Here is a 25332-nt window from a genome sequence, read left to right on the forward strand (position 1 = left end):
CGAGGTTCACTGGCTTCCGGCAGCCTTACCCCGCTGGTTTCCAGGAGGCCTTTGCCAAGAACTGTAACGGTATTGCAAAGTAGAAGCATAGGAGAGTGGGTAAGACTCCCAGAAAGGCATGGGTGAAAGGACAACCTCAGTTCCCTGATGTTTTTTCCCCCACTATTCAGAGGATTGCAGACAAATAAATGTTGCGCGGCCCATTCAGAAACAGAGGCAGTCCAACTCGGCCCGTGAAAGTCCAACTCATTTCTTGTAGAAATGGAGAAAAACAATAGCTAACAGATCTCCAACGTGGGCATTCGTCCACAGAAATCACAGGCCTAAAATGATCCCGCACCCTGGATGGAAGGAACTCCTTCTTGCTCCCTGGAGCGATAGAACGAATTCGCCTCGAGATGACCTCTCTGTCAAACACAGGCGGCTCCCAGCAATGAACTAATTGAGTCACAAACCACTGGCCATTCCTAACAAAGCCATCTATCTCGGCAGCTCAGCGCCCAATTTGTCCGCAGCACTTTCTTCCGCAATTCAGAAGCATTACCCTGTTTTTAAAAAGTATCACGGCAGAGACGTGGCAATTATCTTGGGCTCGGGTTACTCTAAATGGCTTTAGACTGCGAAATGGAAGAACACGAATGCGGCGAACGTGTCGATCGCCTGGGGGCTGAGCCTAGACCAGGGTTTGGGGAACGGATCGAGGAACTGGGGAGAGGGAGACCCCGCACAGAGCTGTGGCTGTTGGCTCTGTCTTTCCAGCAGTCAGAAAGAGGAGTTAGTCTTTTGCCCCTACAGATTAAGGTATCCCAGCGACGGACCTTCAGAGCTTGGGGAAGAAAGGCTAGTGTCCTGACATAATCAGGCCAAGCTGAGAGCGGGGTTTTGGGTCTATAACAAGTTGAGAACTTTAGACGCTACCATAGGACCGAGGAGCAAAAAGAGAGGTCAAGGGTCTGAACCAGTATTGGAGAATCTGGTCTCTTCCTGGGAAGGAAGGGGAGGGAAGAGGAGCTGGCTTTGAGAAGTAGGGGAGCAGTAAAAGGCAGGCCTGGCGCGCGGGGGGTGGGGTGGGGGGGGAGGTAGTGTGGGGTGGGAGCTCGCTGCTAAGGTGAAACTCTGTAAAGCTGGAGGGGCGGAGGGGCCCAGAGACAGCCAGGCTTCTGCACACCAAGGGTAGGGGTGGCGATGGCGGTAGCGAGGAGACAGTCTACAAGTCTTCATTTCAGTCCTCCAGGGCGAATTGGGCCTGGGCAATGACGCAGGAAAGAAAAGAGAACAGTAAGAGGCATTCGGGTGCGTTTGCCCCGCGCGCAGACGTCTATTCATCCCTGCAGGCTGTGGCGGCCACACTGTGCGCGTGTCTTTCTCCTTCTGTTCAAACCAGCCCCCACATCTTGAAGTAATCAGTAGCTGAGGAGGGACTCGTCCCCCTGGCATCTCAGGTTAAAGAAAGAGGTCCAGGAAAATGTGGTAGAGCCATTACAAGAAATCCGAGCCGCAGTCATCAGGGACTCCAATTGCCACCGCATTAGGATTGATTAGAGACCAGCAGTACCGTAATGACCCGGAAAGAGGGGCAGCCAGGGATTATTAATATCAGAATGTGTGTGTGTGTGTGTGTGTGTGTGTGTGTGTGTGTGTGTGTGTGTGTGTGTGTTGGGGGGTAAACTGGGGAGGGAGACGTTTTAAGTTACTAGGATTTATATATAAGTACAGGCTTACCTGAGGAAACCAGATAGTCAGGGAATCACGCAAACAATAAATCTAATTGCATCTAAAATTTCACAAAGTCTGATTTGAGAGAGAGAGAGAGAGAGAGAGAGAGAGAGAGAGAGAGAGAGAGAGAACGACAAAAGGCAGACTAACATTTTAGTTTTTCAAACAATAAAATGTAGACTTAGAAATTGATTGTAAAGAACCAAACAAAGATACGAGGGTACAAACTGACTACTTTCCTTACAACTGGGAGTTAAAAAATTTTTTTTGAGGTCCCTAACCATCCTGATTTTTTCTCTTAGGAATATGTTTGCATTTCTCTATATACATTTTTTTGCAGTCTGTATAAGTCTAATAAAGAGAGTTACAATTCAAGGGGTAGTACCCGGATAGTGGGTTTTGTTTTGTTTGTTCGAGATATGAATGACCAGGATCCCAAAGAGATGTGCAGAAGAAAGCGGTTTGTCTCCTTCCCTGGAGTAAGAGCCAAAACAAATCAGCCCCTGATGGTCTAGGCCGAAACGCAGCTCACTGGATAATTAACTCCATCTTTCCAGTCCACCCTAACTGTTTATTTAGTGTCAGTCCGCATTAGCATCAGTGGCACTTTCCTCTGCACAGGAGGAGCTGCAGGCTTTCACCTCCCGAAAGGAAATTCTTCTAGCTTAGGCAGATGTGATACTCAGGTTGTACATTAGTTGAGAGAGAGGGAGGGAAAGTTGATTGAAAACCCAATGGAAGATAAGGACTCGCGGGCGTTTTCATTTTGTAAACTTACTCCGATGTAATGTTTAAGGAGAAATGTGTCTTACAGGCTTAAGGACTGATCGTGACACCTCACTTTCCAGAAAGGTGATGGCCGCCTCATGCTGAATGGGATCTTCTTTCTGGTTCAGACTTGACCATTGGTGTCCCTAGGCTGAGCTTCCTCGGTGTGCAGCTTAAGAAAAATAAGCAAAGTGGGGCGGGGAGGGCGTGAGAAGAAGGGAAGGGGCTGGAAAAAAGGAAGAGGAGGAGACCAAAGGGACAAAGAAGCAGGAGGAGAGAGTGAACGAAGGAGCGACAGTTCAGGTACAAACAACATAAGCCACTTTTCTTTGAGTAGTAAAGAATGAGACCGAAGCACACCACAGTACCTTCCAAAGGCAGGGGCCAAGCACCCCTGCGTTTTCCCCTCTGGGAGTTTTCAGTATGAGGAGGGGAAGGGAGACTCAGATTGGTAGAGAACACCGGATCCGCGCGGCCCCCGCCTCCCTCCCTCCCATCCTCTTTGCTAGGATGCGTGTGTCTGGAGGTATCCTATTTTATCTGCCCTTCTATGTTTCTCTGGTTGGTGAAGAGATGGAGGTGGCATTTCGAGTCTGCACGCGGTGGACAGAGCACAGGGTTTCAGGCGTAGCACTCCAGCTGGTTCTGTTTGTCCAGGTGTGGGAGGAGGCGGCAGTCGGCTGACGTCCTGGGCCAGCCTAGCCTTTTCGCACCGCGGAAGCAGGAGCCTCTGTCCCCATGCTTGCCCGCATCCAGGAGAAAGCCACTACCACCCCCTACTCCCATACATAAATACATTAGGACTACAGACAAATCCTCATTGTTCAGAAATAAGCCGAGGAGGCCGGACGGCTCCCCTCAGCGAGGCAGAACGAGGCAAAGAGGATGGGTGGGAGGGGGGAGGGAGGCGGGGGCCGCGCGGATCCGGTGTCGCGTTGCAGATTCCCACTAAAGATAACGAAACGTGATCTATTTTTCAGAACAGCAAGTGGATGGGAAAGAACCTTGACAACACAAAACTCATTTACTAATGGACTGGTTTTGAGTTTCTCCTCTCTGGGTCCGCAAATCTCCCTTCCTGATCCCTCGGCCTATTCAGCCCTCGCAGGCAACGGCGCTCTGCACAGGGCAGGTGGGCAGCAGCTCCCGTGATGTCGCCTAGGATCTAAACCGGGTTCCCAAGGACCCTGGGGATGAGCGGCTTCTATCAAAGCAGAGGGAAAAAATGAATAATGTTGCCTCCGTTTGGATCTGCGTCTCCACACTGCTGCAGAGAGACAGGCACTAGTTTATTGAAGATTGACTTCCAAATCTGTACGTAGGGTAGGAGCCCCAAGTCTTTTTTGATGGTAAAGGAACTCCAAGAAACCCGACTGGGAGCCTCAAGGCATCTTGCTTCAAGCCAGGAAAAAAGCAAAGTAGGTCCCAGATACAGGGTTTTGATCCAAGGCCTATGTCAGCCCTTGTTTTCTCCCTGACTTTTCTGTCCACTGCTTAAGTGTACCTGCCATTCATTACCTGTATGTCAAAGGCATCGGGCGCTGAAACCCGACTTCAGGAGCCTCTCTCCCAACTTCAACCTACTAAGCACGAGTGGGCTAGAGTTGTTGGGTTCCCTTTAAATTCCTGCCGCATCTTTGCTTTTCATGCGATTTGCATTGACAGCAAAGGTTTTACATTACAGAACAACTCAAACCTTTCTGTGAGCGATTTAAAATGGATCATTTGGTTTATGTGGTTTGTAAATTCATGTCATTTTACCTCTTTTAGTGGTTTTCAGTGAAAGGTTCCATTTTGGGAAACCTTATATATCCAAGCCAATAATTATCATTTATAACAATTGGTTTCCTTAACCGAGGGATCCAAATAGCAGATAGGCTCCTTGGTACAAAGCACACAGCACTTCTCCTTTTAAGTTAAGTGATCTATTGGATTAAATGCAATAAGGGGGAGGGGCAGGGGTATTCTGGCGTGTCAAAACCCGGGCCCCGCCTCTGAGAAAAAAAATAATGTTCTCATTTACCTCGCTGCTATTATCATAGCACCTGTGCAATTCCTCTTGCCACTTGTCACCAGTGTCTGGTATAGTCCTGATTCCTTTTGAACAGGAGATGAAAAGAAGGGGGTTCTGGAAGATGCCGAGGAGATAGTGGTCATACACTGCTATCGCTTGCTCTCCTGTTATCCTCTGTAGATGTATACCTGTACTTATCCGTGAGTTTTGCCTCCCTTCACTACAGAGACAATTAATTACAAAGAATATGCTGTACACAACATACGGTTGGTTTGCCGCATTTTAAGAGATGTGATTGTGCTTATAACCTTTTCCCCATTTTAATTGTGCACACTTGTTCCAGACTTTAGGGTACTGACTTTGAGAGCCCGTATAAGTCCCCATTCTGGTCCTCACACAGCTGCCATGTCAATAAGCACTGTTCCAAGCAGAGACATTCCTCTTGGCAGGACACTGCAGTTCCCCAAGACTTCATCTGAAACGTCATAAGCACTAAAATAAGACAGGGAGGGAAAATTACCAGGCACACAGCCGTGGGCTCAGCAGTGCCAGGCTTCCAGTTTAGAAAGTAAGTCATCAGGCATACCATGTGGCAGGAGCTCCTTTGAAATGATAAACACCATTAAATGCATTTTACATATTAAAAAACCCAACCCTAAAGGTAACGATGTATCAGCATCAGCTTCCAAGGTTTAATTGCATAGGGTAGACGGAGTTTCAAGGAAGCAGAAAGCATTGTGTGGAAGATCATGAGGGCAGAGGTTTTCTGCCTACTTACTACTCTCCAGGGAAACAATCCCAAGGTGGGAACCCTTTATGAGCTTGAAATGCATGTTGCAGGGTGCACTGGACTGGGTGCATTATTTTAAAACCATATAAATAATACAAAGGGAATCCCTTCTCTCACTTAGATCTCAAAACACAAATGGTTCTTGGGCAGATGGAATCAAAGCACGGAAAGGAGACAAGCACATCTGAAGAGCCCAGTGTTTGCTCCCTGCCATTCCCTAAGAGGGCACAGTGAAATCAAAAGCATTTCTGAAGTGTACTTAAAATTCTGTTTTGAACTTATCTAATCTGAGATAAGTGTGGCCATAAAGTCCCTCTCCCTCCACCATTTGGCTTCCCTTATCTCCACACATTGTCCTTATCTGTTGCCGGTCTTAGCTACTGACAATAGATTATCTTTGTTTAGAGAGGCTAATTGTCTTCGAAATCTTTTTAATAATTGCTTTGGAACAAGGTGTGCAAATGAGGCTTAAGATAATTACAGCTTCATTTGTTTGTGCATTTTTACTAAGCATTCTCCCCACAGAAACAAAATAGCAGATGATGGGACTTAAATTGCAGGATGCCTCTCATTGGCTGGCAGCAAAATAGGCCAGCATTGTCACACACACACACACACACACACACACACACACACACAAACTTTATTTAATCTTCTTGGAGCCACTGTGGTTCTAGCTTAGAGGGCAGTGTCCCTCTCAAAGCAGGGCAAAGATTATGTTACAGCCAGACAGTTATTGGAGCTGGACACAGTTTTATTTAATTTACACCCCATTCAGCGCCCTTTGCATGAGGTTCCCCCCCCTTTTTTTTTTTGCTAAAGTAAAGCTTTTTGGCATCCATCGCTAGCAGAGGTTGCATTGAAAAACGCAACGATACAAATGGAGAAACCGAGTCTAAGATACAAGATGGACCTCAAGATACTAAATTGCAAATGAAGCTCTGGTGTCTCCATGCTACTGTGCCAGGGTCAACCCTTCTGATCGCTCTTCTAGAGGCACTTTGAGAATGAGAGGAATGTTGCCCAGATCAGAGCCCTTGAGCCCTTTGGGAGGTGTTGGGGGTTAGGAAGAGAAAGGGTGTGGGTGGGTGGGTGGGGGGACTAGGTTTGGCTTCAGCTCCAGGATCGGAAACCTGGAAGAAGCCACTCTCTGAATGGCTGCAGCACAGAACCCTAGTCTCCTCTTGTATTATTTATCTCATTCCATAAGCTATTCATCAATCCATTATTTATTCATCTCAACATTAAGGTAATTAAATATGAGCTCACCGGGAAAAGCCAAGACTGCAAGAGACAGGGATAAGACTATGGCGAAGAGGATCATTAGAACGTCTGCAGTCATTGATTTGTGTTGAGGTGGTGCGTGAGGCTCCCCTTAGGTGACACCAAAGAGGGCGCCGCTTGTAAGGTCCTGACTTTGGTCACCACCCTTTTCAGCACCCGAGTTCCCTCCTCCCGACCCCACCTCACTTCCCACCTCTCCGAATCCTTCTCCTCCCACCACTCCTTATCCCAGGGCTCAGCACCTTCGCCCTCCCCACGCGGGGCGGCAGGGCGGCGCGGCTTTGCTGCCTGGCCGGGCGGCGCTCAGGCTGGCCAGCTTCGGATAGGCGCCGCTCGCAGCCAATCAGAGTGCCGGGGACGCTGCGCGCTTTAAGGCCGCTGCGGGGAGAACAGAAACCAAGTTCCCCGGCAACTAGCAGCATCCACCCGGCGGCAGGCGGGAGCCAGCGAGGCCCGGAAGGCTGCAGAGTGCGCCAGCCACTCGGAATCTAGCACGCCCCTGCTTCTCTTCGTCTTCCTTCGCCTCCCACCCGCCAAAGGTCCAACTGGTCCCGGCGCCAAGCCTAGGGAGGGGGTTAGGAGCAGCCGCGCCCCCCTCCCCGCGGCAGCCGCCCCCTGCTCTCCCAGCTCAGCTCACTGCCGCGTGCGCCCGGGCCCGTGCGCCCCGGCAGCGCCAGCCATGTCGATGCTGCCGTCGTTTGGCTTTACGCAAGAGCAAGTGGCGTGCGTGTGCGAGGTTCTGCAGCAAGGAGGGAACCTGGAACGCCTGGGCAGGTTCTTGTGGTCGTTACCCGCCTGCGATCACCTGCACAAGAACGAGAGCGTGCTCAAGGCCAAGGCGGTAGTCGCCTTCCACCGCGGCAACTTCCGCGAGCTCTACAAGATCCTGGAGAGCCATCAGTTCTCGCCTCACAACCACCCTAAACTGCAGCAGTTGTGGCTGAAAGCGCACTACGTGGAGGCCGAGAAACTTCGCGGCCGACCCCTGGGTGCCGTGGGCAAATATAGGGTGCGCCGAAAATTCCCGTTGCCGCGTACCATCTGGGATGGCGAGGAGACCAGCTACTGCTTTAAGGAGAAGTCTCGGGGCGTGCTGCGGGAGTGGTACGCGCACAACCCCTACCCTTCGCCGCGGGAGAAGCGGGAGCTGGCCGAGGCCACCGGCCTCACCACCACCCAGGTCAGCAACTGGTTTAAGAACCGGAGGCAAAGAGACCGGGCTGCCGAGGCCAAGGAAAGGTACGCGGCGTGCTTGCCCAGGTTCGGGTGACCCCGACAAGTCTCACCCTTCGCTCCCTTTTGCCCCCCCCCCCCGCAGGCGTCGCCACCGGCTCCCCACCCGCTGCTCCCCGGCCGAGGTCGGTGGGGCGGCGCCCAGGCCTAGGCGACGCTGCAGTAAAAGTTCATGAACTCTTGAGTTTGTCTGCTAGGGACTGGGCCGCGTTTGCGTGGAGCACCCGCGCGTGGGGAAGAGTGTCGCGAATTGTCGGCGCTGAGTTTGTTTCATGCCCTTCTGGCTGGCTGCGGCGAAGAGAGGGGGTAGCCAAGGAGTTTGTAGATCAGAGGAAGGGGGGGGGGGTATTGCTTGATATCGCGAGGGAAGCGGTTCGGTATGGCGGAGGGTCTCGAACCTCCGCCCTTTCGCTCCGGCTTGAAGCTAGTCTGAGTCGAACGCTCGGCCCCCTGTACCTCCCGGCTCTTTGCTCATTCTCTCCGGCTAGTCTACGGAGGAGCGTTCTGCTTCATTCAGCGCTAGTTTGACAAAGGGAGGAGTCTTGTAAAAAGAAATACCCTGGAAAGGGAGCTCTGGGGGTGTCGCTGCTGGGTGTCCTATCAGAGGCCCCAAGCTGGGAGAAGACTGCCGCCTGCCGCGCTCCCTCGTGCGTGGCCGGTTGCTTTCTCCGGCCCCGCTGCTGCCGCTGCGGGAGAGGAGAAGGGCTCCAGTCGCTGGCTTCCCCTGCTCGGGAGCTCGGAAGCAAAGGTTTAAAAAAAAAAGACGACGAAGAAGAAGGGGGAGGAAAGGAAAGGAAGTCTCCCGCCCTCCCTCCCGTGCTCGCGCAGACGCGGCGGCTGCTCCGCCCGAGAGGTTCGCTGCGGAGCTTCTGGCGGAGGTTCGGAGGCGCGCGGGGCGGAAAGGTTGGGGAGCCGGGCGCAGAGCCCCGCTGTGCTCGCCTTTGTTCACTGGCAGCCCGGGGGCCGAAGATCTTGCTTCCAGGATTCCCTCTAGGTGGGGAAGCCACAGAGCCTGCCTAAATTCCGTGGAAAGGGGATCTCCGAAAGAGAGAGAGACAGTGCTGGGAAGGGAGTGTGCAGGCGGGCGAGCGCTAGGCGCGGGGTGGCCGCCAGCGCTGGAAAGGAAGAAGAGCGAGCTGTCCTAAAGTTGACTAAGACAGGGTGCGGGGACTGACACTCGGCCCCACGGGGTCTGCTGGAGTCCAGCCGGGGCGGGGCAGCGAAGTTTGCCCGGCTGTGAAAGGGTGGGACACTCTGAATTGTGGGCGACCAGCTCCAGAGGAGAGCAGGAGGGGCAGAGGAATGAACTAGGTGCCATGAAACAGAGGTTGCACGGTTCCAGCTACTCTTTCGTTTACAAAACGGCTGGTCCCTGAAGCCAAGCGAGGGCCCACTCTCGGGTGAAATCCGAGAGACTAAGCTCCCTGTGTTTACCCAGGTCACTGGGCCTCTCTGGGTACGACTTCCCATGACCTGTCCCTAGGTCTCTGGAACCCCAGTCTCCGGATAGGGGCAGGGAAACTGGTCATCTAATTGTTTCCTCAGATGGAGGCAGGCAATTGACTTAGGTCACGGCAAGGCAGTTTGTTTCCTGATCATTTTTTTATCGCAACAACCATTTGTCGGAAGGCTTCCAAACAGTTACTTGGAAGTATGGGCTAATAGGCACGTAAACATAGCTGCTTGAACAAAACTGAAAACACATTTTTTTTGCTTATTTTAAATAAACCTGGCTCATCCGACTGTGAGATGTACAGAAGAGAAGGAGCTATCTCCAGGCAGCAGCCCCCCCATTTCTATAGGCCGCCTCGTCACCTCCCCCATGACCCTTGGGGCTGGGTGGGAGGCAGAGCTCCTCCATTTGGGTTGGTGACAGATTGCACAACGGCCCTTTTCTCCTTCCAGCTCCCCTCCCTTCATCTCACAGTTAAAAAAAAAAAAAAACCCAACAACTTCTTTTAACCATATGGCGTTGTCCTCTATTTTCTCAGGGAGAACACCGAAAACAATAACTCGTCCTCCAACAAGCAGAATCAACTCTCTCCTCTGGAAGGGGGCAAGCCGCTCATGTCCAGCTCAGAAGAGGAATTCTCACCTCCCCAGAGTCCAGACCAGAACTCGGTCCTTCTGCTCCAGAGCAATATGGGTCACGCCAGGAGCTCAAACTATTCTCTTCCAGGCCTGACAGCCTCACAGCCCAGCCACGGCCTGCAGGCCCATCAGCACCAGCTCCAAGACTCTCTACTGGGCCCACTCACCTCCAGTCTGGTAGACTTGGGTTCCTAAGTGAAGAGATACTGGGGCCTTGAAGGGATGACCGGAGCAGCAACCAACCAGAGCATCTAGGGGCACTTGTACATAGACGCCAGGGACAGTTCTGCAGCTTGTTTCTGGGGTTCTTGGCGCAGAGAGGAACCACAGGCTTTCACAACTGTCTTTTTAAAAATTACAACCAACAGCGATCTCAGCTGAGCAGACTCTCCCGACTCTTAAAACCCTTGCATTTCCCCTCCCACTAAAAGGTCAGGAAACAACAGAACCACCCAGGCTTCATTCTGGGCGACCCGGGCATCCCTTCTTCCACCTCTTCCTCTTCTTCCTCCTCCTCCTTTTTGTGAACAGAAATTACAAATCAACTGGATTTTAATTATATTCTTTTAATTTATTTATGGAGAAACGGTTTAGGGAAGAGGAAAAGGAAATGGAGAGAGAGAGAGAGAGAGAGAGAGAGAGAGAGAGAGAGAGAGAGAGAGAGAGAGAGAGATATCAAAATAATGAAAACCTCAGTCTGAGGGGAACTGGCTGCCTTCTTAAGATGAATAGGAAAACTATAATCACAACTGTTTTTTGATGGGAAGATTAAGTTTACATTTTTCATATTTAGTGTTAAATAATTTTATGTAGATTAAAATAAAAGAGCAGTATTAGTGAGGGAAACAAGTGCCTAAATGTCTTAATGCTCTCTATGGGAGGCGGCTAGAGTAGCAGCCATGTTAGTGACACAACTATTGTCAATTTTAATGGGGGCTTTGGTGATCGTTTTCTTGTTGTTTTTGTTTTTAAACTTTTATGACAAACTCTAAATATGTACCAACGAGGGAGGGGGAAAACCTGATTTCCTAAATGTCATCACTTCTTCCTCAGAGACTTTCCTATCTTTAGGCTGCCTCTGTCCAGAGGGCTCTGCTACTCCTAGTTTCTACTTGCAAGGGGGTGCCAACAAATCTGGCAGTCTGGTATTTGTTACTAAAAGAGCGTGTGTTTTTAGGCTTCATTTCTATTGTACCTAAACCAGTCTACATTAAAACTCAGTAGCCCAGCAGGAGTTTGATTCTGTCTCTGAAAGGTGAGTTGTGTATTGCTGTCACCGGGCCTGTTGAAAAACAAGTTTTCTTGCTTTCTTAGTAGTAGTCATGAATTGCAGGGTATTTTTGAAGTCTTATCACCTGAAACCAAGAGGATAGTGGCTAGGTTAACAATATGACTAAAGAAAAGAAATTTAGCCTCGGGTATTTATTTATTTTTGTTATTTAGAAATGCAGTTTTGTTTACCACTGTTTCTTCTCCACAGCCTTCATATGTTAGCTTGGCTCTTCGGTGTTAGCAACTTATGAAAAGACTGTGAAAGTAAACGTAATTTATCTGTTTTTTATTTTAAAGGGAACTCGAATAAGAATTTAAAATTATGGATTGATTTGTACAAATAAAAACGCAGGCCATTGGAAGCTCTTTTGTCAGATAGTGTCCAAAAAAAAATCCCAGTAATCATGAAGGCTCCATGTTCTTTTTGCCTGGGGCAAAATGATGTATCTTATGTATTTAGCTTTTAAAACTAGTGAAGCAAATGGCATTATTTATTAAAATTCTACTCAGGATAACAGGATTGGCTTGCTGCTCATGCTTTGTAAAATATTGTTCCCCAGAGAGAGTTTATTTTCTGACATGACAGTTTCATAATTTTGATTTTTCCTTGTCTGTAAGTGTCAATATTAATATATTTCTTTCTTATCTTTCCATATTGTTTTTGACTGAAGAGAGAGAGAGAGAGAGAGAGAGAGAGAGAGAGAGAGAGAGAGAGTGTGTGTGTGAAATTAAGGCTCTCCTATAATGAGGGTTTTTTTGATTGTTGGATTGTTTTGAGTTCAAAAGAGAAATGGTCACTGTGCTTTTAAATATAGTCACTTTTACTTATAAAGTCATTTTCCCTTGGTGATGGACAGATGTGCACACAGAGACCATCATTTGGGCTGGGAGCTCCGGGTCCCATTCTCCCTTGTTAGTGTTTTGGATCATTAAGTCGGTGTTTATTTAAGTCACTAGGGTGTTTATTCTCCGCGTCTTGGGCCACGGAGAAATGCCACCCTCTGCAGGAGGGGCTCTCACAGGGAATCTCCACACATTCTTCACATTCACTCCCCAAAACAAACACCCGGCACAAAGATAGCTTTCAGTGACCCTGACAAGCTTCAAAAGAGACCGCGGAAATCTCTCTGGAAAATAAGGAAGGGCCAATTACTTTAATTTCTTACATGCCCTCGCTTCCTACTCTGACTACCCCCAACTCTTGCAGCTCCTCTTGGCATAATTTTAGAGTCGTGGAAGTTCTGTCTCCCAGGGCGCGCCGACCCACTTCCTGCTCGCTTGGTTGGTAGATCTTGGAAAAGTCTGCAGGTCTGGCTAGCAGCTAAGACGGCCGGTCCTGTAAAAGCCCCCGTGATTACTGCTTGTAAACTCGTTTTCTGTCATAGTCATAAACTCTTTGTAAAATCCCTGGCACCCGATCCAGAATGTGCATATTCCAGATGTGTTTAATAAGAAATTGCAGTCTGTCTCTCCCCGCCATTCTCCGCTCAGTCTGGCTAAGAGCGGGACAAGCCGGAGGAGGCGAGAAAGCTGGATATTGCTCTTAGTTTTCTTGGCAATCATTTTTAGAGCGATCATTAGGGGGGAACTAATCATATTTGTTTTCCCTCGAGGAAATCTTAGAGAACCAGCTGTTGAGGGGCCAATTTACCTTCTCGGAGTCAAAGTTTAACTGAATTTAGAGCCACTTTTCGTTTCTTCCCCAGAATTTCATAGCAATAGCCAAAAATAATGAGCAGGCACTTGTAAATAAAGTGGTTTTAGGACGAAACTTCACAGAATTTGCCAAGTGAGGAAAAAAAAAGCAACAAAAACAAAACAAAGAAAAAAAAACCTCACCAAATCGAATGATATTTTCTAAAATGTCTTTAATCTTAATATAAGGTCGTTGGGATCTGGCTTTCTTCTCTCTGTGACCCCCTGGCTGAGAAAGAAGCTTCCTAAGTATTTGGAGGCCAAGGGGTTTGGCCAGCATTTTCTGAATCTTTGGCTTAGCAAATAATAGGGACTCAAGAACTTGGATTCAAGACCTCTGGAGTTGGTAGCAGGAGGTATTAAACTTATTTTCTAGGCAAGGACAGCCTAATCTTCATCTGGAGATGGGTTGGAAGCGCCCAGTGGAACCGTGCTAATTGGCCAACACTAAGGGCCAGGCACCCCTGCGCAGCGGCCCTCCGGTTTTGCAGAGGCCGCCTTCATAGAGGCCTCCCACGCCTGAAAGTCTCTTGCTTGGCCCACGGGCAGGACTCCAAACCCAGGATCGAGAGGCTTCTTTTGCTGCAGAGAACTGTGGTGGAGGGTGGCGGGCGTCTGTTATCTGCCTGCTCGGGAGGCAGTTGGTGCCACTCTGCACTGAGGAGGCAAGAGCAGTCCTGGAGCACTGAGACCACAAGGACAGTCTCTGCTCCCTGTGGCTTCCAAAGACAATCGCACCTGTCTCCGAACCCGGATCCTATGGCAGCTCCAGGCGCAGGGACTTGATGGACTCCTGCGAAGTCCCCGAGAGCAGAGACCAGGCTGGCCTCAAGGGAAAAGAGGAGGCCTTGGGCTGGGCCTCGTGGGACAATACAGCTGTCGTCCTGGGGGTCCTGGGACATCTCCCAGACTCAAGGCTCGGCCTCGCTGATGAGTTCCTAGCGCACATGAGTGGCACAGGACGCTCCGCGGCGGGGTGACACTCGGCCCTAAGTGGGGTAGATCCCCTGGCTGCAAGAGGTTCCTAGAGCAAGTGTCAGCGCTCCCGGGCTTCTAACCACGCCCTCGACAGTCCGCTCTCGGTCCACGCAGCCTCGGTCCCGCGGCCGGTTCCCCCGCGGCCCTTTCCACAAGACTGGAGCTTTGGCTTCGGCTCTGTGACTTAAACGCCTTACTAGGCGCTGGCCAGGCAGTGCCTATCAGGGAGCTGGCCTATTTAGGAATTAGTCCCCACCTGTGCAGGCCGGCAAGACGTACCCTGGCTTCTAAAGTATTTCTTTTAGGGCAGAGTCGTCGCTTTGTTTCCACAGTGTGTTCGGGTGGCTCCCGGGGGCAGCTCCCTCTTCCCTCTGTCCAGTCCCGGATTCAGCCGAAAGACACCACCCAGGGGCGCAGCATTCTTGGTTCTGGCGGTTGAACTACACAATCTAGCCAGATTTTATACAAGTGGGTAGTATTGACAGGCACAGGTGGGGTGTTCCTTTCCCAAAGCCTTCTCCCAGAAGGCTCTAAAACCTCCTAGACCACCCCCTCCAGCGGTCCAAAGCCAGAGGAACTAGCGTTGGTGGCAACTATGTCTCAGGAGCATTTGGCACTGAGAGTACCAGAGGACTTAGTTTCATAGGCGTGCTGGATTACCTTAGCCACTAAAGAGGTAACTTCTGAGCACCGCAGGCTCTGCTCAGACTAGGTCCACAAACTCTACCTGGAAACGTCTCTAAGAGGGATGGGTTAGAAAAAATACGGGTGAACACAGCCAGGGATAAAAACTATCAAAATTATGTCCGAAATATTCTTTTATCCAGAAAAACACCCCCCCCCCAAAAAAAAACCTGCCCTGGAAAGGTCTCAGTTTCGCGCGCAGACACACACACACACACACACTCACAACTTCATTCCAGCTGATGAAATTGGAAACCTGTTCTCCTACTGAGGATGACAATCAGGGTTTTAGATGCAGTATTCCTTTCAGACAGCGAGAAACAACACTGCAGTAGCATTTAAAAACAAAGAAAAAGAGACTGCTAGGGACGCGTGGGAAGCCGCGTGTTCTCCAATCCGGGCCTCAGATCTTCTCCTTTTAACTTGTTAATGGACGGCTCAGGCCGGGATTCTCAGCAGGTAGAGTACAGCCCCACGCTGCTTTTTAGAAAAGTACTGACTATTCTCCTTTATCAGAAAGCGAAAATACTCTCCACGACCAAACAGAGCAATGTAGGAAAGAAACGAAAACCAAAAGCCAAACATCAACGCCACATCTTATTGAAAAGAAGTAGGTTAGTTTTAGATTTTACATATACTTCAGTGTGCCTGAAGTGGCCACTCAATTGTAATTAAAATATGCCTGAAAGAGATTGAGACTCTTCTCCCTTATTGTTAACGTTAGCGATTGTGTTTGAAAGAAAAATAGATTCTGTTCTGTATCTTTATGTTTTACAAAGCACTCTAAAAATGTACGCCCCCTGCGTTCATCCGGTCCCCTTTCTGCCCTTCTCTCAGAGTTAAAAGATAAACACTTTATGAGGCAGTCACAGGTAGACTCTAACAGGAACACGGTGGACTAACAGCCAAGCCTACGTTAATATGCCATATAAACTAGTTTAATTTGGGACTTTAAGTGGATTATGAGTTTTAAAATGCCGTGACTCATTCATAATAGGAACAACTTTTGAGGGGGAGGTGGGAAATTGGTGGTGATTTCAGGATCTGAGCAGCTGTGCATGTGGGATTTAAATAAGAGTCCCAGACTACACATTTTCACTGATACTTCAAGTGTCTTGAGATTCATAAAGAATACATCTCACAGAGAGAGTCAATGTCCTTGATAATCTACAAATCCCAGGCAGCCTATCTGTGAAGTTGACTTTTTGGGTGTACTTTTATTGACATTAAGTATTTTTACAAACCCCAGTGTTCCCTCACCCTCTCCACATACACTTTTCCCCCTGTGCCCTCAGGCAAGGCTTTACCTGCTTTGGTAAAGTTTCCCATTTGACTCTGGAACCATCCAAGTGGTTTAAATGCCAGGAGAAGACAATGGGGTTGTGACCCCTGTCTCACCCAAGAACAAAACAAAACAACCCAACATAAGTATGACATCTTTGGTTGGCCCTCACACAAATATTATGTTACTGTAAGCATCTGTATGTGGTAACGTTCCCCTTGGCTTGTGCTGCTTCTTGTGTGTGTGGTAGTGGTGCGGACTGGTATGAGGCAGAGAGGAACAGAAGCTTACAGTGTTGGTAGAGAACACTCATTTTGACAGTGGGCTGGCATCCTCTGAGATATTTTGTTTGCAGAGTTAATTGTACCTCTAAGAGGTGAGCCTAGTTATCAGGAGGAAGACAAGGCTAGGGCTGAATTTATTTAGAATGCTTTAAAGGTGGAAGTAGGTAGTCATTCTCTAAAAAGGTTGAGCTAGATAGAATGTCAGCACACTTTAGGGTGAAAGGAGCATTTAAACAATTGAACCATTGTCTGCTCTCGGATATGAGTGGTGAATATCTTCTGTGCATTGCCGATGCAATATAAACATGACACACTTCCCCTAAAGTCAAGGGCTTTTAAAAATTTTAATTGAAGAATAATATTGCTCAGGGCTCTAAGTACAAATCACTAATCTAAGAAAATCAGTTCTGGGACTCTGGAACCAATGGCTATTTTCAAAATAAACAGACAAAATCTTCATTAAAAAAAACGCCAGGAAGATTATTTTACATGCAGTATATATCGCCTCGTTTCCCACAAAAAAAAAAAAAAAAAAAAAAAAAAAAACAACTAATAGAAAGAATGGTAATAACAGGCTCCTTACCGTCTTTCTACTTAAAAAAAGAAAAAAAAATCCCAGTCTATTTTAAAGTTCCTAAACTGTCCCTCTTCCAATATTAATATATCTTAGCAACAAAGCTGAATGCATTTCTATTTTCCTGTCTAAAAAATTTTCCCCCTAGGATGAGGAAAGGGGTATAAGAAAAGGAAAGACATAACAAAACATAAAATAGTGTGATTTAAAATTCATACTTCAAATTTAAAGCAAAAAAAAAAAAGATATTTGCAAAGAGTACAAGAATGTGGCCCTTTCTGCTTTGGTCTAGCTAAGCAAGAATTAAATTACAATTAAAATGAATGGGAGGGAGGGAGGGAGGGAGGGAAAGGTCGCTTTCCTTGAGGGGTGTAGCCCCTAATAGTTGCTATGCTCTAGGGGGTGATCCTATACTGGTGCACATACTAACAGCACTGAGTGGTCTTAAAGCATAGACACGAAGTTAGGGTGTGGCGGTGGGAGATGGGAGGAGTTGAGAGAGGAAGTAAGCTAGATTTGATCAAAACACATTACACGCATGTATGAGATTTTAAAGCAGTAAATTAATAAGAAAACGATAGGGGAGCTTTTGAGAGTTTTTGGTCTAATATAGAGAGCTCTGTGGTTATTCTACAAATTGATGGCTGAGGGAAGAATAGGGAAATTTAACTCACAGAAGTTTCTTAGAAACGCCTGTTGAAGTTTCCCTTTTACTACAAGCAAGTAGTGGCATCCAGGTAGACAGGAGGAAGATGCTGGAGGTTAGGGGTTAAAACCTTGACTTCTAATAGGTAGGACTTCTAATAAGTGTCATGGAGGTGTCCCATTCGACCTTAAATCCAGGGAATACTAGAAGCTAAAAAAAACTGCCAAGTAGGGTGGGATGCAAGATGTCACTTCACACTCTCATTCTGTCATTGGGTGTGGATATGTGTTGAGTTTTCTGAAAACTATTTTCTGTTCCCATGGGGAGACAAGAAAGAGTTAATTTGATTTCTGATAGATTTCACACGGTGGCCAGCTCTGCCAAAAAGGAGAGGAAGCAGAGACCAGCCCTATGATTAATTCTACCTGTTTTTCCCATGAGCGATCACCTGCTCCAGGGGTCATGAATAGCAGGTAGCTCTCCCTCTCCTGGGCTCTGAGAGCCTCGTTTGTTTGGTGACAGCTGAGTGACAAGGCCTGAAACACGAGCCCACGGCCGGGCCTGATGTGGGGATAAAAACCCTGGATGTTCCCTCAAACATTTCAGGAAATGAAAGTTGTAACGCGATCCCTCCTGCGCCCACATCTCCCCCAGCAAACACAAAAGCTCAAAGGAGCCTTCTCGGATTGAATTCAGCCTGGAGTTGATGGAGGGAAAGCGGAGCCCAGCTCGCGGGAGGGGTGGGGGAGGCTGGGGCCTAGGCTGGCAAGCTTTCGGAGCCGGAGGCGAGCAGGCCGGCTGGGCGCCTGAGGCCTGCGCCCGGCCCTAGGGCCTGCTCTTCTGCTGCAGTCCATCAGCCTTCGTGGGCTGTCCCCGCTGCCACGCGCTGAAATCCGTCTTCAGGGTCAACCCCCGGTGGGAGGAGAACCTGAGCTCCATCCTAGGAGCTCAGGCCTCATGGTCTCCAAGTCCGCATGGCCATGGCATAGGCCCAGGCCTCACCCCTACCGTACTCTTTTGCCTAGGTGAAGGTTCTAGAACCCTAGGCCAAGCCTTGGGCCCGAGCTTCCCTTCCGACCAGGCCACACAGGCTTGGGGGATCCCGGGGCCACGAGGCAGGAAAGCCGCGGCGTCACTCAGCACCCTCCCGCCCGGCCTCCTTCATCAGTCAGCGGCCTCAGTCTGCCTCAGGGCCTCGGGGCCCTGGTGGAAGCTTCCAGCGGGTGCCGGGTAGGGTCCAGGGAGGGAGAAGAGGTAATGGGAGAGGCAAAGCCGAGAAGTTGACGCTTGCTCCGAGCCCCACGCGGTCCTGTCAATCATCGCGCCCTGAGTGGGCTCGAGCGCTCGGTAGGTGGGAGGAAATAGAGGCAGAGCCCCTCCAGGGGGAGCTTTTCTCCTTAATTCAACAGCTGCGATTAGTCCCTTCAACCCTGATTTTTTTTTCCTTTTCCCCCCTCTGTACTAAGAAATCTTCCCCAGACAGCATTATGAGTCCTCGCCTCCTCAATCTTCACTGCGAGTTTCCCCAGTGCCCCCCAGTGCAGAGAACTGATATCCAGGAAGCAGAATGGTGCACAGAGACTTCACCTCTTGCACACACTTGGAAACGGTGCGGCCTGGGGAAAACTACCTAAAGCTCCAAGCCTTGATTTCCTCCTTGGGAAAATAGGGATTATGATACACTGCAGGGAAGCCTAAAATAAGCCGGAGTATTGAATATAAAGTGGTCAGCACAATACACATATAATAAGTAGTAGCTATAATTATAACATCCTTGAAGTCTCCTTGCATTGTCACAAAGCTGCCTGGGAAAATTCCCATGATGCTAGAGTTTCCACTGAAGGTAGATTATAGCCGTTTCTCCTTTTGTTTAGAACATTGAAAGAAACATTATTTTGTAGGGAGAGGTTTGATTAGAGTTTTTTTTTTTTTTCTTTTTGAAGGATAGTCAAAACTGAAATTTATTTCTTAAAGCTCTAAATAAGTGCAGAATCCAGAAGTCTAATTCCACTAACCCAATCCTGGAATGATACTTAATCTGTAGTATTTAGATTTGCCATCTATATTCTTTATGATTTCAACTCTTTACATAGATACCATCATGCATGGTAGAATTCCATTGGTGAAAATGAAACCCTCTTCAAGGTGCCTTAGATGACAAATTACTTAGACAGGAACTAAGGCGTTCAGTTGAATAGAGAATTTAAGGCCCCACCTAAATGTGTCAACATAGTGTAGAATAAGAAACTACTTTGAAGATTTAATGCCTTGCTGAGTTAACACAGTGCTGGGTAAAATGGCGCCTGATAAATGGCTTTTGAGGAAGCAAGGCCTTCAGATAGAGCAGAATTCCCGGAGTTGGAGTTTTGCGAGGCCCTCTTGGGTACATTTCTTCTCTGGTGACATTTTCTAATGATCACCAGGGATAAATAGCTCATTGCAACATATTAAACACATCTTCTCTGATTTCAAGGACTTTTCCTTCCCTATGCACTTAAAGCAAGATGCTTAGCTGAAAGGTTCTGGTAAAGAGGAGGGGGAAGAATTGACCCAGGGACAGAAGGAGGGAGGGATGGGAGAGAGAGAGAGAGAGAGAGAGAGAGAGAGAGAGAGGCTTACTTTGAGGCTCATGCACTCTGACATCATTGTTTGTACTGGAAGGAACATTTTGTGTTCCTTCTTTACACATTACTTTTTCCCCCTTCCAGCATCTTCATTTTTCTTCAAAAGAATCCAGGTCAACCAGAAACTGTAAATGTTTGAATTTTTGGTTTAGAAAAGCTGATCAATTTACAGTCGATTACCATATATGTTCAGGAAGAATTTGACACGTCTTTTCTGTTTGCTTATGAAATTCTATATTATACTCACATATTCCTTGTAGAGATAAATGCTTTGAAATGTATCAGAACATATACCTATACCATGTCCTATGCATATATAATTGTGTTTATCCACATGCATGCATATTTGGACGAATGCATATCCTATTTGTAAAGATATGAATGCAAACACCTACAAGATAAACTGGGATATCAGGCCTCTGGCTTTAAAGAATCACACATATTAAAGAGACATGTGACAGGAACTGTGACTATATTGCTGCTTGATCCTTTGCATATTGGGAAATAATTTGCACAGTGCAAGAGCCAAGAATTTTTAGAATTATGCTTTTCTACCATTGCCCTTAACATGACTGGAGTAAAGAAATATGTAGTGGTTTTGTTTCTTTCTTTCTGAATTGTTTCAGCACCCACATGTTTAGAAACACAAAAATATGTCCGTGTGCTCACTGAAAAAAAAAAAAAAAACAAGGAAAAATAAGAGAGAGCATTTTAAGCCAAAGAAAAAGTTCATTTAAATTAGATTAAACTTTGCAGAGGGTGCTTCAAGGAGGTTTGGGTAGAGTCCAAGCCTTAGTATATCATTCAAGAAATGAAAGGCCTCGGGCGTTCCAAAAGGCGTGTCCATTCAAAATCAGCATCAGCTCAGTTCAAATAGAGAGATATATGACTGAACTTGAAGGCTGGATAAAGCTGGGAGTTTTGTTTCTACTCTGCAGATGCATCTCAGTGAGGTAACCCAAATGTGGCGATCCAGGCCCCCTGTTCAGACTAAAGGACTGTGTGTAACTGCTGAGGCTGGACTGCCTGTTCAATCACTTAGCTGCAACAAAACTGAAAGACACGGTTGTCAATATGTTCAGAAATATAGTCACTCTCTTCCTACTGGAGATTACTCACAGAGAAAATGAAATGGCCCTCATGGAATGCTTATAAGATAACAACGATGTCCTCAGCATATTTCATGTGTGGCATTTTATCATCTTAATTATAGGTCAGGTGCAGGTAGCCTTCGAGTCCTTCAACTTCTGGTTCTATTTCCCCCTCCTTCTGATTAAGACCAAAACCGATGGATGAATATGGCAGTCTCTTGTCAAGTGCAAAGTTTCAATATTAGTCAGCTGAGCAAAGTAAAGAGTAGAGCCCAAATGTTATTTCCCAGATTTTGAGTTTTAGTATTATGTAGGGGGCAAAATTGCAACCAAAAGATTCATTTGACAAATGCTATGATATGAGACCACCCTCCTTTTTGTTATAGATCATGAACAGCTTCAAGACAATGAAGACTTTGATTTAAACAGTTCTTTAAAAATCAATAAAATATATTTAAAACAAAAGTGCCATTCTTTTTTTGGGTGAAGATATAAGTAAAATTCACAAATAAAAATAAAGATTGTTCTAGTCTTCCATTGTGTTCCATATGGCCAACACAATGGTTAAGAAAGACTAATTTTCTGGCTGGTCGTTTCAGCCATACTTCCTTTGAGAAATGAACCAAAGGAACTATGGCAATGGGGATTAGGAGAGTCAGCCACTGTGACCCAGTGGGTGTACTATGGATTGTATTACCTGCAAGAGTGGAGGCAAAATACCCATAAAATAGCCTTTCAGATTCAGTTTGTCTCAAGTTACATTGTGAAATTCAGTGGTTTGGTGCAGTTGTGTACCCGTTGGCTCTAGAGAATTAAAGAGAATTGGGATGGGCCAACCATTGTACAGCAGGACTGCAGGTGGCACCAGGGGCATTGGGGTTTGTGGTTTCCTGTGGGAAATGCGTTTGGTGATTGCTTGCCCTATGGTAGGGTGAGAAAGAAATGCACGCTCCAGAGCAGAATCGTTGCTCTTTGGTTACCAGGCCAGTCTACACTGAATTGACTAATTTCGTACAGGACATTACTTGTAAATTCATCTTTGGCCCTTTCTGATCCAGTACAAGGACTGGTAAAAAGACAGACTTATAGTCCTTTATACATTTAGAGAGTGTGGCATGTCATATTTATTATTTGAGAAATAAAGCTCAGGTCCTGATTACACAATTCATTGTGATTTTTTTTTCTCTCGACAGAGGTATCAAATAATCCTGATACCCTGGCTGGAATTTAAGAGTAACGCCTCCATATGCTCACTTATGATCCAGTTGTAACTAGAAGTGGTATTTTTTTACTTCCTACTCTAGACTCTAGTGGCACTGTGGTATGGGGGGGGTATTGACTGATCATGGAAAACTATTTTGACATATTTCATTGGTATAACATTTAAAGAGAGAATAAAAATTGTTACATGTTTATTTATTATTAGAGAAAATATGATATTTAGTGGATTTGAATAAATCATTGAGACTCTGGTATTAATGTCTACTTGTAAACTATATGTCTTTGTGACTATTTGTTGTTGTTGTTTTGTAAACCTTTAGTTAAAAAGTATCAATGATTAGGTTTTATATAAACCAGTGGTTTATTAAGGATGGGTGACATATGATCTCAAATAGAGTCTGTCAATAGGTCAGACTAGTGTTAAAGAAGAAGTTTATCTTAAATCAGCGACTTAGAGGCGGTCAACAGGATGAGCGTTGAGTTCCTAATGGATACATTTTTGGGTAACAGACCAACTGAGAGACCCAGCTCCTCAGCAACCTGACCTATCTAGTCTCCTCCTAAAACTCTGTACCCCCTATTTCTTTGTTACCTTTCTATTTGACACATTCTAGTAAACTCTTGCCGGGTAGATTTGATACAATTGTCTTTACAAATGGAAACAGACTGCATCTTTGTTGAATGATTGATTTGTTCATCAATAATAATGGAACTAGGCCCAGTGGGAGGCGACATCAGAGTTGGTAATGAAGTTGGATTAAAGGGCATAAAAGCAAATATTTTCTCTTTCGCTGATAAAGCTGTGCTCATAAAGAGCCAAGGATTTGAAAAAAGGCAAAATGTAATGCTAGAAGGAATTAGATGACTGAGCGAACCTGTACTGCCTGCTTAAACCAATGGCTTCGCCTGTAGAAAGCAGACATGTCAGAAAGAAAAACAAAACATAACACAACAACCCCATTAACCCTAGACATGCCGGCACAGAGATCTCTGCTAAATGTCTGTGCTCTTGTTTTCACCAGGAATGGGTCCAAATATTTAGATGTGTTCTCAGTGCTACATTTAAATTAGAAACCTTGCCAAGAATGCAAGTTAAGAAAAGTGGAATTGCTGGCCACGTATGTGCAAGAAATGTTAGTAAATGTCAGGCTTAAAACAGGAAGCATCTCATGAGAGTTCAGACTCAGGGTTGTCTGTGATAAATGTGAGGGTGAGCAGGGAGGGCTCGTTCTAGCCCACCCTCTCGTTCTAGCCCACCCTCTCATTCTAGCCCACCCTCTCGTTCTAGCCCACCCTCTCATTCTAGCCCACTCTCTCGTTCTAGCCCACCCTCTCGTTCTAGCCCACCCTCTCATTCTAGCCCACCCTCTTGTTCTAGCCCACCCTCTCGTTCTAGCCCACCCTCTCATTCTAGCCCACCCTCTCGTTCTAGCTCACCCTCTCGTTAAAGCCTGCCCCCTCGTTCTATCCCCACCCTCTCAGAGTGCAGGACATCATGCCAGGGCCTTGAACATATTAGGCATGTCCTTTCTACTGAGCTGTCTTCCCGGCCTGCTTGGCTCTTACAGGAGTGTTTTCCTACCTTGAGAGTTTGGCAACGATTAGAAAGCCAAGATTCTGGAAGGTCTCTTTGCCCTCCTGGCTGTATGATTTAAGCTCATTGTCTTAGAAGGAATTGGCCTGTGGCTGCTTGCCACTTCACAGAGTTGAAGTTGAGGTGATATTTATTTTAAAAGGTTGAGGTTACATCTATTTTAAAGAGATGATCAGTTGAGTATAAAGAAAGCTGTCTTAAAAAAAAACAAGAGTGAGAAATTATAGTAAAAAATATTAATCAAGAGCCTTGCATAAAATGTTTCCTGGGTCAAAAGTAGCAACAGCAGTGAGAATGTGGCCAAGGACTTCATCTGTAACTGTATATGAGGTAGCCCTATCTCCCTGCCCAATCTTGGTAAGATCTTGCAGGTAGAAATTGAAAAGTTTCCAGGTAGCCTTGGAGAAGTGGAAACCATGGTCCAGTAAGCAGCACACGTTTTATAATGAAGATGCAGGTTGCCTTCATGGATGCACACACTGTAAGCTTATTATTTATGTCTAAGGATAAATAGTGTTTTTAGTATTGAAGACTTAAAAAGAGGGTGTTTGTCTAAGACTGTGACTCCAGGCCTTTGCAAAAGGCATGGTTTACATTAAAACACTCAAAATAAAAACGCTACCCAAGTGCTATAGGAAATATCTGTGGAGTAATGAGAGGTCTTATCTAACCAGACCTGGTGAGTTTACTGGTGTTTTACTCTATATTAAACTAAGACACAAATTGATTCTTCCAAGTACCTAAGGCCGTGCCTGCCTGAAAAGAGCATTGTGGTTCCATAAAGCAGTACCTGAAGTACAGTGGAATTGGCTGTTTGCAAGAGAAAGCATGATTGCTTTTGTGCTGCGTGCATGTTCTAATCTTTTTTTTTTCTTTTCTTTTTTGTTTTTGTTTTTCAATACAGGGTTTCTCTGTGTAGCCTTGGATATCCTGAAACTCGATTTGTAGGCCAGACTGCCTTGGACTCACAGAGACCCACAGGCCTCTGCCTCCCAAGTGCCGTGATTAAAGGTGTTCACCACCACACTCACCTTAGTTTAAAGTAGGTGGACAGCTTTGATGCCCTCTTTTTCTGGTAAATCAGAAATTTTCTCAGACCATAGAGTATTGCTTCTATATTTTTATATTTATAATTTCTTTTTATATGCATTGAAAAGATTTTGTGGGCGTTTGTGTGTATTATGAGAATATGTGTGTCTGTACATACGCTACACTGCAGACTTGTAGGGTCATATTATTCTTCTGTACTCTCCCTGTGGGAATTGCTCTATCCTCTACCATGTGGGTCCCAGGCATTGAACTCAGAGGATCAGGCTTGGTGGCAAGTGCTTTTACCCATGGAATTAGCTTGCTGGCCATATTTTATATTTTTAATCAGAACCATGTCTTCATCAAAAGATTTGCAAACACGTATTTAGCATCTTGAAAGCCGTGCTGTGCCCAATAGCTTGGCAAAATTAGTTTAATTGTCATAATAATTTCTTTTATTAC

General features: G+C 46.6%; 1 protein-coding gene and 1 long non-coding RNA gene across 2 annotated transcripts; both read left to right on the top strand.

Annotated features, from left to right (window-relative positions):
* Positions 1-1117: 1117 nt before the first annotated feature.
* Positions 1118-4758, top strand: LOC143437110 (uncharacterized). Its single transcript, XR_013106777.1, has 2 exons — positions 1118-2787; positions 3465-4758. It is a non-coding gene; the product is annotated as an uncharacterized LOC143437110 (long non-coding RNA).
* A 2197-nt stretch (positions 4759-6955) lies between these two features.
* Six1 (SIX homeobox 1) lies at positions 6956-11819 on the top strand. The gene is made up of 2 exons (XM_076922022.1): positions 6956-7811; positions 9797-11819. The coding sequence occupies exons 1-2, from the start codon at positions 7252-7254 to the stop codon at positions 10089-10091; spliced, it is 855 nt and encodes a 284-aa protein (XP_076778137.1). The 5' UTR covers positions 6956-7251; the 3' UTR covers positions 10092-11819.
* The last annotated feature ends 13513 nt before the right edge of the window (positions 11820-25332 follow it).

This window comes from Arvicanthis niloticus, chromosome 23 (genome assembly GCF_011762505.2).
Source record: "Arvicanthis niloticus isolate mArvNil1 chromosome 23, mArvNil1.pat.X, whole genome shotgun sequence".
NCBI lineage: Eukaryota > Metazoa > Chordata > Mammalia > Rodentia > Muridae > Arvicanthis > Arvicanthis niloticus.

Coding starts and splice junctions, on each gene's coding strand:
- Six1 (XM_076922022.1), top strand. CDS start 7,252: ATGTCGATGCTGCCGTCGTTTGGCTTTACGCAAGAGCAAGTGGCGTGC. Junction 7,812..9,796: donor GCTGCCGAGGCCAAGGAAAG/GTACGCGGCGTG, acceptor CTATTTTCTCAG/GGAGAACACCGAAAACAATA.